Source organism: Paramisgurnus dabryanus, chromosome 17 (assembly GCF_030506205.2).
Source record: "Paramisgurnus dabryanus chromosome 17, PD_genome_1.1, whole genome shotgun sequence".
Classification (NCBI taxonomy): domain Eukaryota; kingdom Metazoa; phylum Chordata; class Actinopteri; order Cypriniformes; family Cobitidae; genus Paramisgurnus; species Paramisgurnus dabryanus.
In genome coordinates, this window is record NC_133353.1 from 9262144 (window position 1) to 9281800 (window position 19657).

The following is a 19657-nucleotide window of genomic DNA, read 5'->3' on the forward strand; positions in this document are numbered from 1 at the left end:
TGTGATGTCAAAATACATGCATGCTGCAAACCCCACAAAGGGGTTTATGATAAAAGAGACGCTCGTGTTTGTCAGATCTCATGTGTAATCAGAATTTAGTGTTAAGTGAGTGTCTTGCAAGTATTTGTAAATGTGAGCGTCTCTTTTATAATAAACCCTTTCGACAGCCGCCACTGGTTTATATTAATCCAGGACTAGGCTTTAGTTATATTAGGACATTTAAAGCAACACTTTATAGTTTTTGACCTTAAAATAATGTCTAATAAAGTTTAAATTATTTCAGTGGTAGAACAGCTCATAACTGGATAAGTTACCGGTAATGCAACAAGCAAACTCTGTAAGTTGCGTGTGCAGGTAGGAGCACACAGACCCGCTAACTTAACTTACAGCCCCACCGGCTACTTTACCTGCTCGGTTGACATGGATCTGCATTCACAAAAATTCACGTATATGCCCTTCCTATACAACAACAGTATTTCCAACACTGATAACAGATAATTGTGCTTTTCAAAAACACAGGGGAGCCATGAGCCAGTCTTTAAAGGTATAGTTCACCCAAAAATAAAAATGTTGTCATCATTTTCGCCTTCTCAAGTTGATACAAACCTGCATACATTTATTTGTTCTAATGAACACGAAGAAAGATACTTTGAGAAATATTTGTAACCAAATTGTTTGTGGACAAAAGGTTTGTTATAAACATTTCGCAAAATATCTGCTATGGTGTTGATCAGAACAAAGAAATATATACAGGTTTGTATCAACATGAGAGAGAGTAAATGATGACAGAATTTTCACTTTTGGGTAAATTATCCCTTGTTTAAACCAGCTACCAGCTTATGCTGGTCTTCCCTGGATTTTTCAGTAGGATATTCCTTTTGAGTCGTTTTTACAAACATACCTTTCAAATATCAACATTGGTGTGTGTATCTTGACAAAACAATGACCTGATAAATGTTAAGATACGTCAGTACAAGGTGTTTTTAAAATAGGACATCTCAACATTTTAAGATCAATTATTAAATTATAGGAGCTCATTAACCTTTTGTTTTATAAACTCACAAAATCTTACGATTTCCTTTGGCTTTAAGTTTCTCTGGTCTCTAAACTAAACTAAATAAGATAATAAACAGCAAATGTTGTCTTTTAGAGACGGCCACCTTTAAACTCATCTGCATCACCTGCTGGTCTGTAAATGCACTACACCTTGAATTTTGACATTGGTGCTTACTATGTAAACCACACCATTGTCACTCATGGCTTGTGATGGAGAAAATGACAGCAGTGTTAAGTGAATGTCATGTGACCGTGGGAGAGGGTCATGTCATTTATTTTGTGCGTTAAAACTCATTGCATGTATGAGTTGCATGGGGAAAAGGGAGTGAGTGTAAGAGTTTATCCAAATACTGATATCTTTGAGGAAAAAATTGTTCAACTCTCCTAAGTTTTCAGTGAATGATAAATAAACTTTAAGTATCAAGGACGATTGACGAATCACTTTTTAAAATGATCACATTTATAAATTGGGCCTGACCTGAGTGAAGCAGGCAACAAAAATACTAAAAAGACTGAAGAGGAGTTTGTTGACAAACCTGACCTGAGTGAATCTAAACACCACATTTTCAAATTGTGCATTTCTCTTTTTCTCAGATAACCTTGAGAATCATTAACCTTAATCATAAACTGATAAAGTATCACATGAAAATCATTTAATCCGGTGGTTCTCAAACTTTTTCAGCGTGCGGCCCCCCTTGTGTACAGTGCATTATACACTCTGTCAAGTGATGTTATGTGACATGCAAATACAGGAAACTAGATCACCTAACATGATGAAATGAGCTGCATTTATTGAAGATTGATTCAATAAACTTAATATGCAAATCACAATATTTACAAATGCTTTTCTTCCTAATAAAAAACTAAAGGGAGTGATTTACGTCCACAGAATGCTCAGACTGATGAAAAAAAAGTGATCAGATGTTACAAAATATACGTACAAAAAAAATATTTACAAAAACAGTAACAGTAAACATCTAAAACAAATACTGACTTTGTTTTAAAACCATTCTAGCTGCCTACCTAGACATAGCCTTGAGTATTTTAACTAGTCTGTTCCTGTGCGTTTTAGTTTTTGTCTGTATCTCTCAGCTCGCAGCTCCTCGAAGCAGAACTCAGTTACTCCGCTGTACAGCAGCTCTTTGCAGTACATGCTCTGTTCACAGCTCTTTCCTTCCTCCGTCTGCGCAGGCCGCGGCCTCTCCTGCAGCATCTTAAGAGGCGTCTGCGCCACTTTACAGGGCTTACGGGCCGACAGCACCGAGTTCACCGCCGGGTTGATCTTACACGGGGTCCTGAAAAACAGACAAATAAAGAAGTGAGAACAGCGATCACACATTGAATTCACAAGAGCACCTGATAGTGATGGGCCATTTCAAAACAGCGCTTCATAAAGCCTTGAAACATTTATAAATCGAATCAGTGTTTCAAACATGATTTTAGCAAACGAGGCTCCATTACGTTGTTTCGAAGCTTTTTGAAAATCCGGTGGCTCACCACTAGGGGGAGTTGATCACAAAGTGAACCCATTGACCAGTGTGAGCTTGGGTCAGTTTTCACCTTCTGACTGATAATACTACCATAATATGACAGATTTAATGACAAACATGTGCATAATTAAAAGCGGAGTTAAGAGTTTAATGATGTGTTTGCCTTAAATAAAACTGAATACAATTTTACTTAATGGCTAAATGAAGTAAAATAATTTATTTTCTTAAAAACATTTTTAGAAAAAAAAAATCAATTATTTTGTAAAAGTGTACAATGTTTGGACTGGAATCTTGTTGCTGTTACAATGGTTTCACCAGCAGGTGGCACCGTATTGATGTGTTCGAGCGCTTCGAAACGGTGAATCATTTTTCAGAGCAATTGATTCAATTGATTCAAAGTAAAGCTTTGTTTTTCCCATCACTACCACCTCATGATTCACATTAACCAGAAAAATGTCACATTACAAAAGTAAAACATGAAGCAAATGATACACGTGATAGAAATCTGTACAACGGGACATTTATTAGAGAACAGATTAGACAACTCACACAGCGGGAAGCTGATCGTCCTCCTCCACAAACGGCTGGAATGTCGGGACGGGAGGTGGAACCGCAACACTGAGCCCAGATCTCGACTTCAGGGGAAACTGGAATTAAAAGACACAACAGTTATTTACCATACAAGAACAAATGTTGATCTGATAGATAACTGCTTCACGCTTGTGTTGTGTTTTCAGTTGTCCTTTAACTGCCCCAAGACTCTCTTTAAACTAGTTGGACTAACAGGTTAAACAAGTTTTTGACTGATCTTAAATCTACTGAAGGCAGACTCGTACCTTTACATTGCTCCATTTCTCAGCCTTCTGCTCATTTTCTTTGGCTCTGGCTTTAGGTGGCGCTGTCCAGATCTCTAGTTTAGGTTCTTGTGCTTCAGTTTCCAGAGTTTTGCTCTCATCAAATATCGCCAGACGACTGTTCTGTTTTGGACCCAATGGCTGTTTTAACTGCAGCCCGCGTGCATCTGCGTCACAAAGCAAAGAGACAAACGGTTAATACTTTATTTTATTCCTCCTTTATCTCCAGTCACGACTTCATGAGGTCTTTTGTGTTTATGAGATACGCATTTAACACACAAGTCAACATTTGAAGTGGATCAAAAAGTTCCTCAAAGTTGTCTTAAGACAAGAACGGGTAGTGTTCAAAATTTTAAGACAACTTTTAATGAAAGGTTTTGATCAACTTCAAACGTTAATGCGTAAGACCAAAATACTGATGATTTATCTTGCACTCGGGGAACTGAATTTGTTTATACTCACAACCAACAGAGGCGCTGACTCTATTGATGGGAACGACTGCTTTCTTCTTTCCTTTGGCCTTCAGCTCAGTCAATGACGATCGCTGAGGCTCTGCAGTTGCTTCATCATCATCATCATTCTTCTGGTCAGTCATGGACGACATCATCTGTCTGCACACACGGGCCTGCAGAGCTCTGGAGATCAACAAACATTTTTATTGTGTGACCTCCAAAATGCTATAGGTTATTGTTTGGATGGTGAATAATAGTGTCTCTATTTGACTAGTGGTTAGAGGAAAGACACGGACTACATTAACACGTACACCAATAACGAGATTATTAGGTGCGTGACACACGCACACTTCAATTAAAGTGTTTACATGGCCGCATACTGCCATTAATAATGGCGTATGACACCTTTTTTAATAAGATTATACTTGCTGCGATTATGAGCTGAATTGCATTATTTTTATCAAGTGTTGTGTTCACACGAGGTAAAGTATAAATCGCAATTTTAACAAAATCCCATTATGAGGGTGCATGTAAACGTGGTCATTGAAGAAAAGGGATTAATGATGATGTCATGTCCCAAGGTGACGCATGTAAGACAAATTCATGATTTATTGGACAGATCTTACACCTGTGAAATGCTTGAAGTTTATCTAAAGGTTCTGCACCACATCTGAGACCGTTCTGAAAGATGCTATCAGCCATCTTTACATTTCCCCTCTTCTCGTACTCTTCAGACCAAGCGATGTAAAGAGCGGCCTGCATCGTTCCAATTCCTTGAGCTTGCATGTAGCGGTAGACGTCCATCGGGTCAGAGCAACCCTCTGCCTAAAAACATGGAGACGAACATTATTAATTTAAGTATATTAATAAGTGTGCATATATATCAGGATTATCACTCACAAATTCAATCCAGAGTTCCACATAGCGAATATCATTGTGATATTTTTTGTCATCTGTGAAACGCATCACCGCTCGTTCAAGAAGTACAGAGAAATTACTCTCTTTGCCTCCCTGAGGGTACGTCTGTTGTGTCCATTTTATGTACCTGTAAAAAAATGACAACATTGATATTTTTATGTTCACTGTAGGAGTAATGAGACTAGTAAATAAAGCACTTTGATTTTGTGTTGCATCCTCACCTGACCCAGACATCAAGAGGGTCCTCACCATCATACAGACGCAGCTCAGACTCAAATGCTCTGAAACAGAAAAGAAAACATTATTAAATATATTTCATGTTGTTATGTGGGTGTGTTGAGATGAAACGTCACTCACTGTTTCTTCTGATTGAGGGATGTGTTGTTCCCCTCTTGTTGTTGAGACAGAGCCTGATGCAGGGCAGATATAGCCCGACCCTGTCTAAGGGGCTGAATGTTTTCCTTACATAATTCCCATTCAGCATCGCACTCTGCCATTGCTGCTGCTGATCAGATCTAATCAGAGGAGGAACAGAATCAGGACCAGGCTTGGGAGAATCGCTCTTTAGCACGTCATCAAAGCACTTAAATTACAATGCCACTTTTTGATAGACATTTCACAAATAAAAACTTTACGTCTAGTTTAAAACACTACTGTAATTTAAATGCACTGTTTGTAGTGACAGAAACGCATGCATGAGCAACTAATATAAAATCTGCAAAACACAACACGCGGTACTTAAAGTACAAAGAAAACAAACATTACAACTTACTTTTACCCACAGGTGTTAGGCGAGTATTGTCGACAGTGGCTGACTTTACACAGAGTATAAATGTACAAAACTGAGTTAATTTTATAACAAAAATACTCGTCTGCGAATGATTCTCTTGTCTGTTGATCTTGTTGGTGCGCAGCTCGATACGTTTAAACATAAACCGGAAGCGCGCCAAAGCGATTCCTATTGGATGAAACATTCACGTGACCCAATAGCCGTTGCTCAATCCGAAGGCTGCAGCCTCCGGAGGTCGCATACGTCATTAAACCTGGTTTATTTAAGTTAACTGAACATTAGATTCGCAATTCATAAGCATATTACAACAATTTACCATTTACTAAGAATAATAGTCAACTTTATAATTGTTAATAATCTGAAATAAGACAGTCTCGATGACGTATGCAGCCTACATATGCGACCATCGGAGGTTGTAGTTTTCGGATTGAGGAACGGGCAAAAATTATAATTATTTTGAAGTTATTATTGTTTTAACATTTATAATCGTTTCTGTGTTAAGAAAAGAATAATTTAAAATATTTTTACATTTTATTTATTTTTTTATTTAGTGACAGCGTAGCATATACCCGTGCCGTGATGCATGCTGGGAGATTCAGTTTTTCTATTGCGTTGCAACTATAAGAATTTGATATTTAGCATTTGTTTCTCATTAATGATTAAAAAAAGCATTTTTTAAAGATTAATAGGCATCTGCAATTACACTATATACACCTTGCACCGCTCGATTCAAAAGACTTTTTCAAACTCTATGCGTAACGACCACATTTCCCATAATCCCACTTCTCGCCGTGTTTCCGGTGTTTAGATGTTTTTGATGATAAACTTGAATGGAGTGTATCTGAACTGTCAACATAGAATAAATCTGCTCTTATATGACTAAAAAACAACCATGTATATAAAACAAATAGAGTGTCGAGTTATAAGACGTTATTAATTTATGATATTAGGAAAGAAATATATTTAATCTTATATCGTGGACACATAAAAGTGCATTTAGGCGAACATCATCTGTTTCCTAGAGAATTTCATCATGGATCATCGTTGTTACGGCTGTGCCTCAAAATTTACTCTCTTCAGAAAAGAGGTTTGTTCCTTTAAATATTGTTTACGTGAACTATTTGTAGTCAACGTGTTTGACTCGGTTTTGTATCATGTTTGCAGTTGGGTTGCAAGAACTGTGGTCATTCTTTCTGCTCTGGGTGTCTGACCTTCAACGCTTCAGTGCCAAAATGTGGAAACAGCCAGCAGAAGGTCTGCAAACAGTGTTATGGAAACTTAACAAGGTCTGAGAGCCAAACACAACTCATACTGCAACACAAATAATCACTCTATGATCACAGCTCATTATTTGTGTGTAACTTACAGTAGTAAGAGTAACCAGAGTGATGCCGGCAGATGGTCCCCACCGGAAAACTACAAAAAGTAAGAACATGTAACTATTACTTGAGAAATGTACCCGTGTATACTGAAATAACATTTCAATGTTGTGTAATACAGACGTGTAGCTGCTTTTGAAGCCAAACAGACTCAACAGAAGCCGATGTCCAAACCCGGAAGTGTTAAGATGACTCCTGTGGATCTTATTTCAACCAAAGGTCTCAGTAAAGAGGACCTGGTCATTGCACAAAGACTACAGAAGCTGAAAGAGGAAACCAAACCCAGTAAGAACTGCCTGTACTGAACGCCAATGTATACATGCTAATGAAATCCAGTGATAGAGATCATCTGTTTGTCCTGACAGAATCCATACCATCAGACAAAGAGCTGGAGTCTCGTCTCGCAGCGTTAAAAGTGCCGGTTCAGCCCGTGCCGTCTGCTCAAGAGATGGAGGACCGTCTGGCTGCCTTACAGGGGCGAGCAGCACCCTCTCAAACCCCACGTCCTGTAATCCAAAATCATCTTCACTTGAAATCTTTCTTTTTGAGATTGGTCATGAATTTCACTGTAGATGATGTGGATGTTTGTAGGTCCATCAGCCGCCTGACAGCAGAACCCAGACAGAACAGGCCAATGATTTATTCAAACAGATGACAGATGAAGTTGCTATTGACAACCAGCATCAGCCTTCAGATGGTACTTTCATAGATATATTGGCTAAATCTGCTTTTATTTCTACAGTAATACACAGTATGATAAATTAATGTTTTTGTGGTTCATTTGTGTAATTGGTTTATTATGGTCCTTTAAATAAGACCCCTAATTCTATATAAGGGTTGTGACAGTGATTTATTAGTGAGTTCACAGTTGTTTTTTTAACACGGCTCATCCAATCAGATTTTGGTATTGACTTGCAGCCGTCAGAGATGTAACGATGGTGAAGTCTTACAATATTTTGCTTTTCACAGATGAACCCTTAAATGATCTTAATAAGCAAGAGGGCTTGAACATGAATGAGAATGTAGATGACGCGGAGCTGTCAGTCAAACAGTTGGAGGCGGAGAAAACTCGCATGCTGGAGGAAGCCGTGAAGGAACTACAGAGAGATAAACAGAACCAAGATCAGATGCTTGAGATGGCTAAGAGACTCGCTGTACTGCAGGGACGAGACCCAGATCAGGGTAATATAGACACACAAACACTGCTGCTCTGTTCATTGACTACAACCCCACTGATCTGAAGTTCCTGGTCTTACTGTACATTAATCATCAGTTCACATTATTAAAAAATTCTCTCAAACTTTCATCAAAAACTTATAACTTTCTTTGCCTATGAAACCATTTTTCTTTTTGCTAAAGTAATCTAGGCCAGGCGTTTGGGGAAAATAAAATTAACCAAGAATACAACTTGCCCATTTTTCATGATTGAATGAAATCCCACGCTACATAATTTCAAACTGAATATTGAGTTTCATACAACGCAGTAGGGATGAGCGGGGCACACACTAATGCTTTTTAGCTTTGGCTCCATCATTTGAAAAATATTTAAGTTAGATGAATAATTTTTTTACACAATTAACACACACATCTCTGCTACAAATGAACACTTAAAATTTGTTTGTGTAATCTACCGTTATCATAAAATTACACCGAAAGTGACAGGAGTGCAAACGTTACCCCATAGGTGGGGTTCATTGTAACAAACAGAGGGCTTGTTGTAACACCTGCTAGTAAATTTAGTTTAAACAAATAATTCAATCAAATTCTGTTTATATACTAAAGGTGGATAATGTTTATATATCTGCCGATAATAGATAGATATCCACACATTCATCCATCCATCATCCTTCATCTAACCATCATTGTAGTATGCATCAATGCCTATAAATAGATTTTTTTTTTTTTTAAGAAAAATCATAATTGTGAGTTATTTCCTCTGATATTATATTAACAGTTATGGTTTTAATGAATAGTATTTACATTTTTTTCATTTCATTATCATTGTATACCTGAGACTGTGTGACAACTAACCCCGCTGTGTAAAAATTTCAATCCCAAATATCAGTTACTAGGAGTTGATGACATGTTTCTGTTATGTTTAAGGTAACAAGACAGTGATTAAAATAAAATAAGGTTGGATTTGGTAACTTACACAGCCAACTCAGAAAAAAAAAACATAAGATGAAGAAATTTACTTGTATGTCTCCAAAACACTCTTTGTTCAATATCTTAACCAAAACTTTTCACAAATTCACAGGAGATCTTCTGACAGTAAGAGATAAAGACCAAAAGCACAGACAGCCCTGTAGAAATATGTCAAGTAGCTGTGTTACAATTAACCCCGTGTTAGTTTGTGCCCCGCTCACCCCTACATAATGTGTATCGAATATCATTATATTCCATATAAAGTTGTTTGTGTTTTGCGTGATTCATAACATCACAATGATTGTCTGTGTATGTTCAGTCCGAATGTCAGACCTCCAGCAGGCAGACAGTGATGAGGAGAATGAGGAAGAGGCCATCAACAGAGTCCTAAAAAGGGTACGACAAGTCATACAAATAATGTGTTACGTCCAACAAGCCATTAACAAGCTCTCACACTAGACAAAGGTTTTACAGGTTAAAATACATACAACATGTATGTGTTAACATGCAGATATATTTCAAGAGTTTGGAAAGATCCAATGTGGATGGAAAGCATTGTGTTGGATTTTCAAATTCCAAAATCTCTGATTCTCATTGGTCAACAAATTTTGTTTGAAAAATGTTACATTTTTGTGTTATTTTATAGTTTTCTTTACTTGAGTATAACGAGAGTAAGTAACCTTTCTGTAATTCCCACACAAACCACAAGATGCCGCTGTATGGCTGTTTATAAACAGTTTTGTTTCATATATTTAGATGTCAGAGGAAGCAGCTCTAGATGAGGCCAGCGGTTACAACATCCCACCTGAACTGACTGGCCCGACAAACACCGAGAACAACCCATCTAACAGGAAACCGGTAACACGGCTACAAACACACACGTTTCATATTCAGCATTAACCATATAGCTAAATTATGCGTTCTTTATTTACGTCTGTCCTAGAGTTCAGTGCAGTCATCTAAACCCAAACCACGCACTGCTGCCTCACAGTCTCGGCTCTTAAATGATGAAGATGAAGATGATGAAGAGTTGCCATGGTGCTGCATCTGCAACCATGATGCTACCCTCCGATGCCACACATGTGATGGAGATCTGTACTGCACACGCTGTTTTAGGTACGTTTACATCAGAGTCATTTTTCTCTTTATGCTGTCATTAATGATGTTTGCTCAGTTGCTGTTTGTGGCACTTGTAGTGAAGTATGAAACCTGATGTAAAAAACTACAGCGTGTGCATGTGTGTGAACCCACACTGTGTTTATGAGAGTTTTTTTACATGTATTTCATACAAAAAGTAATATTTATAAATGTAATTTATTCCTTTATTAAACCATAGGGAAGGTCATGACGAATATGACAGAAAAGATCATCGCACATCTACGTATACTGCACCTCAGAAAGCCAAGAGAAAAACATGATTCTCAATGAATGTATATTTAAGAAGACTAACTTATTTACAAAACTACTGTAGGAAACTCAGACAGAAAATACTGTATGTTACCTAAAAACATATCTGTAGTTTATGAGATCGTGTCAAACACAGGACTTTAAAGTCAAAATAATCTGAAAATACTAAAAGTCTAACAGAAATAAGTGCTCATACAGCTTGTAAATGTTTAGTTTAGACTCTCATTGGTCGATAATCAAAACTGGATCATTCTGTTTAAAATGTCAATAAAGACTTTAAGTGAAGCAGGTCATGTGATTTATACATGCAGACATAAGACATACATGCCGTGATATATGAATTTCACTTGATAGGTTTTTGCAGGAATGGACACATTTTATATTTATTTGTTGTATTGATTATAAACATTGACCCTTAAACATTTCGGTCTTAGTTTTGCCGTATACACATCTGATCTTGGGTTATTTTCTAAAACACAGCTGCTGCTGTTCTTACTTATTGGATGATTATGGTTTCTTTTTTGTAGGTAGTTGGAGTTTGAACAGTCATATACATTGTGTTTATTTTCTGCTGCTGTTTCCTGTTGTTATAAATAATTAAATGGGCAGAATGGAAAGCAAGTTTGTCACATAGAGACATTGAGAGATGTTGGGAAGTTGAATGCATTAGTGCAATATGAGCGGACAATACTTATAAACTCTGGGGAGATGTTTATTATTTAAAGATGCTACAGAAAGCTTCCTGACACTACTTGGTACCTTACGCAAAACCTGGAGTTTAGGTTGCCAAATAAGCAAATATATATTTTATAATTTTCAAGTTTGTTTTAAAGCAAACTGTAGAGCTGATGCATATATTTTGTCAAAATAATGCTTTGGTGGATTTACAAATATAAAGACGACACCTCAGAGATTTAAGAGGATTCTCATGACATCTGTGCTGTTTTTAGAGTCTCATTTATACGAAAACATCAATCTACCCATCAGTTTAAAACTAGAGAAAGTTTTCTCACTAAAGCTTTTAATCTCATGAAAATGAGACTGACCCATCACTGGTTAAACCTGAGCTGATGTTTAACCCCTTTGGGAACTTCAAGAGTTAATGACTAAACCAGAAAATGTAAAAGTTAACCATCAACAATTATCTTTACCCTTTCTTACCACCACATTTACCTGTTTAGAGTAAATTATACAGGTAATACTGCTTGACTTAATGTTCACTGATCAAACTGAAACCAGAAAAATCCTCTTAATTTATGAATAAAAACTGAAAATGTTTTGAATGTTGAGTCTGAATCTTAAATCTTGAAAAGAAATGGTTTATTGTTAAATACAACACTTGTCAAAATGAAAACATATAAATAGACAACCAAATGTACATCACAAAAAAATCATTTAAGTAGTAGGCGATACATTTGATCTGCGATGTGAACCTGTGTCTGCTCGATGGATGTTAAAACTGTACATTAGTGGTCAAAACACTTTTTAGAGAAGCTCCCGTCAATGACGTGTGTGTGTGTGTGTTTGCGTGCGTGTGTGTGTGGTGAATTATAATAGTCCTCACAGACTCTACGTACAGGGAGGTAAAGGGGCAGAGCTACAGCCGGGATGGGGAGGGGGCGGAGCAGAAAAGTTCACATTATCTTGAACAATCCAGACTTTGACCTATCCTATTTCTTCAGAGATCCAGACATCTTGCGCAGTCCCTTCATCCGATAAAGCAGCCCATTAATAAAGTCCTGTGCTCATGAAAACAAAAGAGAGAGAGAGAGATCATGAACGTTCATGAAACTGTTTCCAAAAATCTTGTTACAATTACAGTAAAAAATACATTGACAAAATGTTATAGAGATGTTAGCGTTTATAACCATATCATGATAAATAATCTAATCTCAATATACTTTATGAACTACAAAACTTTTTTCTTGTATTTGCTGTGATTTATGAGGTAATTTCTAAAAGAAACATTGCTTTCTACTCGTAAAAGCCATACATAGACAATATTTTAGCAGTATTTTGATAAAAGCTGTCACTGTTGAGTTATACACACTATCTACTTATTTGGTAAGTTAAATTTGACTAATTCATAGTTTAGTATTATTTTTTATTGTGTTTACAATGAAGATCATCATCATCATTACAGAGGCTTAAATCATAAAAAGTGTCTCTTCAGTCCTCTTAAGATCTATATAATGTTTATGATGTCATGGGTCTTTAAAAACTTCAGTTTTACCTCTTTTGGCTTTCCACATTCTTGCAAAAGCTCCTGTTAAAAAAACAAATATGAGCACCATCCATTAATCTTTATCAAGACAAATGATAGGATTTTATTGTTGTTTGGATGCATTTGGATACAGTCGAATGCATGCACTGTATAAAGTAAAAAAAGTGTGATCAACTTTTAAAAAAAAAACTTCAATTGGCAAGGTCTAAAATGTACGTTTATTTTCAGTGTTTTAGTGAAAAAAAGTAGAATACATTTTTTTAAAATGGATCCAACTTTTTACAGTTTGCAAATTGCATCAATAGATACAATCCCAACACTTTCTTGCTGTATTTGTGTGCACTAAAGCAAGCAGAAGATGAACATACATGCAGTCTTGATCTCTGGTCCTCATCTGGAAGCTCTAGAAGTTCATCAATGTCAATCTCTAGTTCAGGGATGTCTTCCTCCTGCACGGAGACACACAACATCAATAAAACCGCTGATGATCTCTTCTGCAGAAGCCAATGAGGCACTATGCATATAATAATGTCATTAATTACACTCCCTTTAATTGCATTAACAAATCAATTCATAATTACTAAAGCCATTGATCCAGAACACAAGACATGCCTGATGTCATCAATCCACCAATCAATCTGGGAAGTGCAATCGTCCAATCAAACGAGGGCACTGGAGCTGTTTGGTCATTTAGTAATGTCATGTGTGATCTACCTTCTGTGAAGTTCCTAATTGTCCTTTTTAAAAGGTCTGTGAAGAATCTGAAGCATTAGATCTCTGCTGGATGCTTTTAATGATATCCGCTCTTAAAAGCATCACACATCAAGCTGAAAAGAGAAATGACGGCTCCCGGCGTGACAGCACTTTTAAAACCCCATGATTGACTTTAACCTCACAGCACTAATAGCTGCACACATGAATATTAGAGGAATCCAGAGATGAAACTGCACTGTTAGCACGATGATCATTACTGCTGCCGTCCTCCTGACACATATCACATGTGTATCATTGGGTTATTAGTTAAAGGTAATGATGCCTATACTGTATCTGTATCTACATGCAAACAGTTGCAATGTAAACAGTATATCATTTACGGTTAATGAAAGTATGTTGGTCTCAGTGACTGAAGCTGATCAGTTTGTGTGTGTTGTGTCTGAATGAGATTGCATGCAGGGTTTTATTTCCTAACAGGAATCCACTGCTAATCTAATCTATCTTCACTTGTTTCCTGCTGCAGGCTCTGAGCCAATCAAATCTTCTCAATACTGTGGAAATCTTCTTCAATATGACCTCTCTAATGTACATTTACATTACATTACAATACATTTATTACATAATGTAGAGACAGCAAACAAGAACACGCTGTATCAAACCATAAATTAAGGCCATTTACCGAAGTTATCATAGTTTATTGCAATAAAAATATGTTAAACCACCGCTGTCATCATCAAAATGTTATAGGAAGGTTCGACATGATAAAAGATCATATACATGCTAAGATGCTGGGTTGTTTTTAACCCATGCTGGGTAAATATTGGACAGAATGCATGCCATTGGTGGGTTAACCAATGCTGGGTTGTTGTTACCCAGCCATGGGTTGTAATAATAACCCAGCAGTTAGGTTGAAACAAACCAGCATTGGATAATTTTAAATGTAGTGTATTGCATTATTTTATTAAGCTTGACTATTGTCAAATTGTCAAAAAAATGGCCCCTAGCAGTCACTGGGGCAATACCCCTTTAAAAAGTACACTTTTGTACCTAAAGAGTTTATATTAGTACCTCAGAGGTACATATTGGTACTAAATGTAAACATTTCTGTACCTATATGGTACATATAAGGGCCTTTTTAAAGGGTACTGCCCAGTGACAGTTTGGGACTATATTTTGTCCCGTTTTTTTCTGACCTTGTAATATCCAGGATAATGCATTTTATTAAACATGCAAGCAATCACATCTCTAAAAAGCAACTGCATCCAAACCTAGACATGAGTGATTTTTATTAAGAAAGGCCATTGGACAGAGTAACTCCATGAGTTCACTCATTACAGGTGCTCATGAATAATGCATCTGTTGATCCAGTGGGCGGGGCTTACAGAGACTTCCACAGGAAACGACAGGGATCCTGCAGTTGCTCATGCAAAATGAATCCTCTTTACCATTGTGGAACAAACTCACAGCCAAAACACAACCACAGCAACTACAGTACAGCGATCAATCACACTGCTGCCATATGAGACATGTTTAACTTTTATTTCTGGAAAACCATCTATGTAGGCTAATAATGCTTTAAAGTATATCAAAAACTGAAGAAAAACATCTTATAACCTTTATCATCAAAATAATGTAGACATGTAAGATCCGCATACTGCCACAAATGAGATACAGAGAATCATTCAATCATTAACACTCATTATAAAGCATTCACTGTTAACCTACTTACACAATGACGTAAACATTGCTTAATATTTTGATTTTTAGACTAAAAAATCTGAGTCTGAGTAAAGCATATAAAATCCATTAAATTAAAACATTCAAGTGTAATGAACTCAAAATGATCAGTACATGTTGTAAGGAATACCCATAATCCTTTGTGCGTGAATATTTCGATTATTTAAGCTTTTTCACAGAATAAGAACTGATAAGAACTTTAACTACTTAAATATTTGTTAATAAAATGTCATAGAGGTTTAAGCTCTTTTATTACACGGCTCTCTGGAATGCTTGATTCTGATTGGTCAGTTGAGACATTTGCAAGTTCGTTCTTTTCAAATAATAACCGCTCCAAAGTAATAACGCATAGCCGGTACTACTTGTACGATTAAAATCGCTCTGTGCCAATAAAGATTACTGTTTGGCGCCATCTTGTGACAAACACTGGACAACCACCATAAATAATGGAAAATTTTGACATTAATTTTAACATGTACGGAAAAAACAAAACATTTAAACAGTGGATAGAAGAACGAACAACGACAAGACACAGCACAGAGAGCTTACTGAGACTGAACTTGACAAAATAGAGCATGACAGCTATGAAGCCAACACACAAAAAAATACAGGATGGGTCTAAAAGAGAAAAAAATGGAGACAGACAAGTATGAAGCAGAGGATCTTAATAAGGTATACGATCATTTTATGCATCTGTGCAAAGTTTCGCGGAAGGATAAAAATAGTAATTTAAAACAAATATGCCAATAAAATGTTTCAAAATTCGAAGCGGAGGGTCTTGTATCACACTGAAGGGGCTTATTTCCCAATAACTACCGGCTGCCTCTACATTATCCCGCTTATTACACGGCTACTTGCCACATAAGAAAAAAAACTGGACATGAATATGAATTGAAACATTTTATTGGCATATTTGTTTTAAATTAACATTTTTATCCTTCCGTGAAACTTTGCACAGATGCATAAAATGATCGTAATACCTTATTAAGATCCTCTGCTTCATACTTGTCTCCATTTTTTCTCTTTTAGCCAGTCTTTGAGAAGTTTTAATGCCCATTCTGTATTTTTTTGTGTGTTGGCTTCGTAGCTGTCATGCTTTATTTTGTCAAGTTCAGTCTCAGTAAGCTCTCCGTGTCTTGTCGTGGTTGTCGAGTGTTTGTCACAAGATGGCGCCAAACAGACAGTAATCTTTATTGATCTTTAATGGCGCGGAGCGATTTTACTCGTGCAAGTAGTCCGGCTATGTGTTATTATTTTGGAGCGGTTATTATTTGAAAAGAACGAACCTGCAAATGTCTCAACTGACCAATCAGAATCAAGCATTCCAGAGAGCCGTGTAATAATTCCCGATAACTCCCGGCTGCCTCTACATTATCCCTTACATATTATTATTAAAGTCACCTTGTTATAACACAGGAATTAAATGAATTAACAATAAAAAAAATAATTGAACACCATTAACTAAGTGATTTTTGACAAAGCAAATAATATTACAAATTATTTCAAGTTAAATCAACTTATAAAATTAAGTTAAATACACTTGCTGAATTATATTGGAATTACTAGAAATGTTAACTTAAAGTTAGGGGAGAGCAGGGGCGAAAGTAAAATTTTTCAGTTAATAATGTTTTAGTCAGAGATATATTTTGCTGTGGTCAATAGCTCACACGTGTGGTTTATCAAAATCAGGTGGAATTTTAAACAAATGTAAAATAACTGTATCGCATTGTTACTCTTGACCCCTTCAGCTGGGTCAAAACAAAAGCAACAGAACAAGATTAATGTTTGTGTTACACTTATTTTTAGTAAATATACATGACTATGACCTTGTTTGTGGAACTGCAAACAGATTTTGTTGTTTATCTTTGCAAAAAATAATGAAATTACATTTTCATTTAAAATTTCAGTTTTATCAAATGTTTCAACAGCAACCCGACAGTCCAAACTTGAATTGTTGAGAATAAAACATTTTTTCAACAGTTTGAACACTAAAATTAAATTAAATACAATTAGAATAATAACATTTCAACATAATGCAACAGTATTAGCAACAAGTGTTACATCCATCCCAACAAGAACTCTGAACTGACATCTAAACACAATTGACTTTTATTTTGAAAAACTCAGAGAAGTCAAACTTCAGGATATGTTTGGTCACTAAATAACCTGTAGATTGATCAGTACTGTAACACATGAAACCAAAAACACAATGCATTATAAGAATAAAATGACCGAAAAAAATAACTTATCATGGTTGAAAACACCTTTCCGGACCTACACGTGTGAAACGATGATGAAATAACGTGATATTCATCAGCTTTGTTCAGGGTTGCGTGCTAAAGATGCTGTCATAGTTTGAAATGCAAATGTTATCAGGGCTCAGAGAAAATCACTTTGTAACTTTCATCCTGCGTTACTTTCACCCCGGTTCTCCCATACTTTTAGTTTTAGTTCACATTACTTCATTTATTAGGGCAACAATTTTCCTCCATTTTTTGTAAAGTAAATTTAACTTGTCCGCTTTACAATTGCATGGACACAACAGAGAACGGCTCAAAAACAGTAACATCAAACATCAACAAACATCTTCACTTCTGCTCAAAATAAATGCCTCAAAATGAAAAGAGAAAGTTACTTAGGAGAGAAAACTGTTTCTCTGTGTGTTTATCATAAAACACTTCTGGTAAAATGTTATCAGCTGTACAGTAAACACACACACACACTTATGATTATTATCTGATACTATCTGTATCTGTTTCTCTCTCGGTCTGCTCTGTCATTGTAGGTAAGGTCAACACCTGGTCAGACATTTATGAGGTTTGTCACAGATATTATTTCCTGATGTTGTTTAGGTAATATTTGTTATAGTTAATAATATTATTTTGCATGCAGTGATGGCTGGCTGTAGTCTCTGAAGTCATTGTTATTAAGAACATTCATCTAAATTCAGCTCTGAAATGCACTCAGGGTTTTTGCAGTGATGCCAGATGGAAAAATCATTTCTGGTTCTCCTGAGAACTTCAAGTCAAAGGTCTGTAAACAGCCATTTCTTTCTTATCTTTATAGGAACTTTTTCCACTAAAAACCTTTTTATTTCAGCCTTTCATTTTTAAGATTGTTGCACATAAATGTGATCACAGATTTCGAGTGGTTTGTTTTGCGGTGCGGGTTATAATCAGCACTTAGCACAATGTGTTGTGAGATGTGATGGATTCTACTCTTGAGGTTTAATCTCAAAGAGTAAAAACAAATCTGACACTTTAACTGGATTTGTGCAGAAACATCATCACATTCTCTCTCCAATGAAAACAGGAGGAGATAAATGTCACATCATCACAACACAGCTCACTGCTCTGCCTCCTCAACCAACCAGAATCCTGTTGCCATGGTTTCCCGGAATGAAGCATGGATACAGCCTCAGTGATGTAACACAACAGATGTTGTTCGTCCTCATCACTGTACACAAAACATGACGTCAGTAGAGATGCAGATTAGAGTCTCAGTTACTCCGGATGTCATTTAAGTGAAATATATCATTTTGATCGTACTTGTGTCATCTTTACACATGTAAGGTTTATGTCACGTGGCACTGTTTTCAAAACAGAAAAAACAACAACGAAGCCCACACACCAAAGACGTGAAGGTCAAAACATTGCACTATTAAATAATATTTGCAGCATTTTAATCATTGTGCCTTTGCTGTTGATTTATTATTCGTTGCTCAGCACCAGAACTCAATTCAGACCTTTATGCATTTTCAAAACAATCAGTATTTTAATCTTTATAGCAGATATAACTTAAACCAAGTTGTCTTTAAACCAAACTCTTTAATGAGTAAGACATTTTAAAAAGTTCCAAGGCTTCCAGCTATAAAATGGCTTATGGTTAACAGAATCTAGTATTATAGCTGTGAAGTGGAGCAAAGGCAACAGCAAGAAGCCCTACAATAAAACAGTAATAAAATGTTTATCGTGCTAAAAACAGATACGCCAGAGACTCCAAACGCAACAAAATAAATATGACAATAAATATAAAAGACAACAAAGCTACATTTTAAGATGTTAAGACCCCTACTATACATCAACAATTGACTCTGTTCTTTCACGTGTGTCTATTTTTTCCTCAAAAGGAGTTTTAGAAGTGTGACCCTATCAAACAGTCAATCTCTATAACCTTTGAAAAATAAATATAGCATTGATGCTGAATGATAAACCATTGTATTTACATCATACTCCCATGTGCCACTGTATTGTATTACCATGCAACCACAAGATATTACTCTAGTTATTACTCATCAGCTTGTATGTGTGTGTCTTGTGTTATTACTCAACTCAATCTGACATGAGGAAAGTGTGATGTTGTGTCTCACCTCACAGTCATACAGCACGTGCAGTTGGTCATCTATCCATTCCTCAATGTCCAGTCTCCTCTGGAGATCTTTGCGGTTGTATTTGACCGTTAGTTTGCCCAGTTTCCTTTGGGCAGGCACCT

At 36.3% G+C, this 19657-nt stretch overlaps 3 protein-coding genes across 3 annotated transcripts in view; 1 reads left to right on the top strand and 2 right to left on the bottom strand.

Moving 5' to 3' along the window:
- Nucleotides 1-1822: 1822 nt before the first annotated feature.
- Nucleotides 1823-5736, bottom strand: bub1bb (BUB1 mitotic checkpoint serine/threonine kinase Bb). Its single transcript, XM_065255110.1, has 9 exons — nucleotides 5543-5736; nucleotides 5128-5285; nucleotides 4992-5051; nucleotides 4753-4897; nucleotides 4481-4677; nucleotides 3863-4035; nucleotides 3383-3567; nucleotides 3096-3193; nucleotides 1823-2351 (listed from the first exon to the last, which is right to left on the bottom strand). Exons 2-9 carry the CDS (start codon nucleotides 5265-5267, stop codon nucleotides 2105-2107), a joined length of 1245 nt encoding a protein of 414 aa, XP_065111182.1. The 5' UTR covers nucleotides 5268-5285; nucleotides 5543-5736; the 3' UTR covers nucleotides 1823-2104.
- Nucleotides 5737-6362: 626 nt separating this feature from the next.
- zfyve19 (zinc finger, FYVE domain containing 19) lies at nucleotides 6363-10776 on the top strand. The gene is made up of 11 exons (XM_065255108.1): nucleotides 6363-6647; nucleotides 6725-6846; nucleotides 6929-6985; nucleotides 7061-7224; nucleotides 7305-7447; nucleotides 7531-7636; nucleotides 7909-8121; nucleotides 9404-9480; nucleotides 9841-9942; nucleotides 10028-10200; nucleotides 10421-10776. Exons 1-11 carry the CDS (start codon nucleotides 6594-6596, stop codon nucleotides 10500-10502), a joined length of 1293 nt encoding a protein of 430 aa, XP_065111180.1. The 5' UTR covers nucleotides 6363-6593; the 3' UTR covers nucleotides 10503-10776.
- Nucleotides 10777-11794: 1018 nt separating this feature from the next.
- Nucleotides 11795-19657, bottom strand: part of ppp1r14d (protein phosphatase 1 regulatory inhibitor subunit 14D) — an 8138-nt gene continuing 275 nt past the window's right edge. The window contains exons 1-4 of the mRNA XM_065255125.1: nucleotides 19536-19657; nucleotides 13084-13164; nucleotides 12725-12757; nucleotides 11795-12230 (exon numbers count right to left, since the gene is read on the bottom strand). The exon at nucleotides 19536-19657 is cut by the window's right edge and continues 275 nt beyond it. Of these exons, the coding sequence (XP_065111197.1) occupies nucleotides 12162-12230; nucleotides 12725-12757; nucleotides 13084-13164; nucleotides 19536-19657 (305 nt within the window). The 3' untranslated portion in view covers nucleotides 11795-12161. The remainder of the gene's footprint in view (nucleotides 12231-12724; nucleotides 12758-13083; nucleotides 13165-19535) is intronic.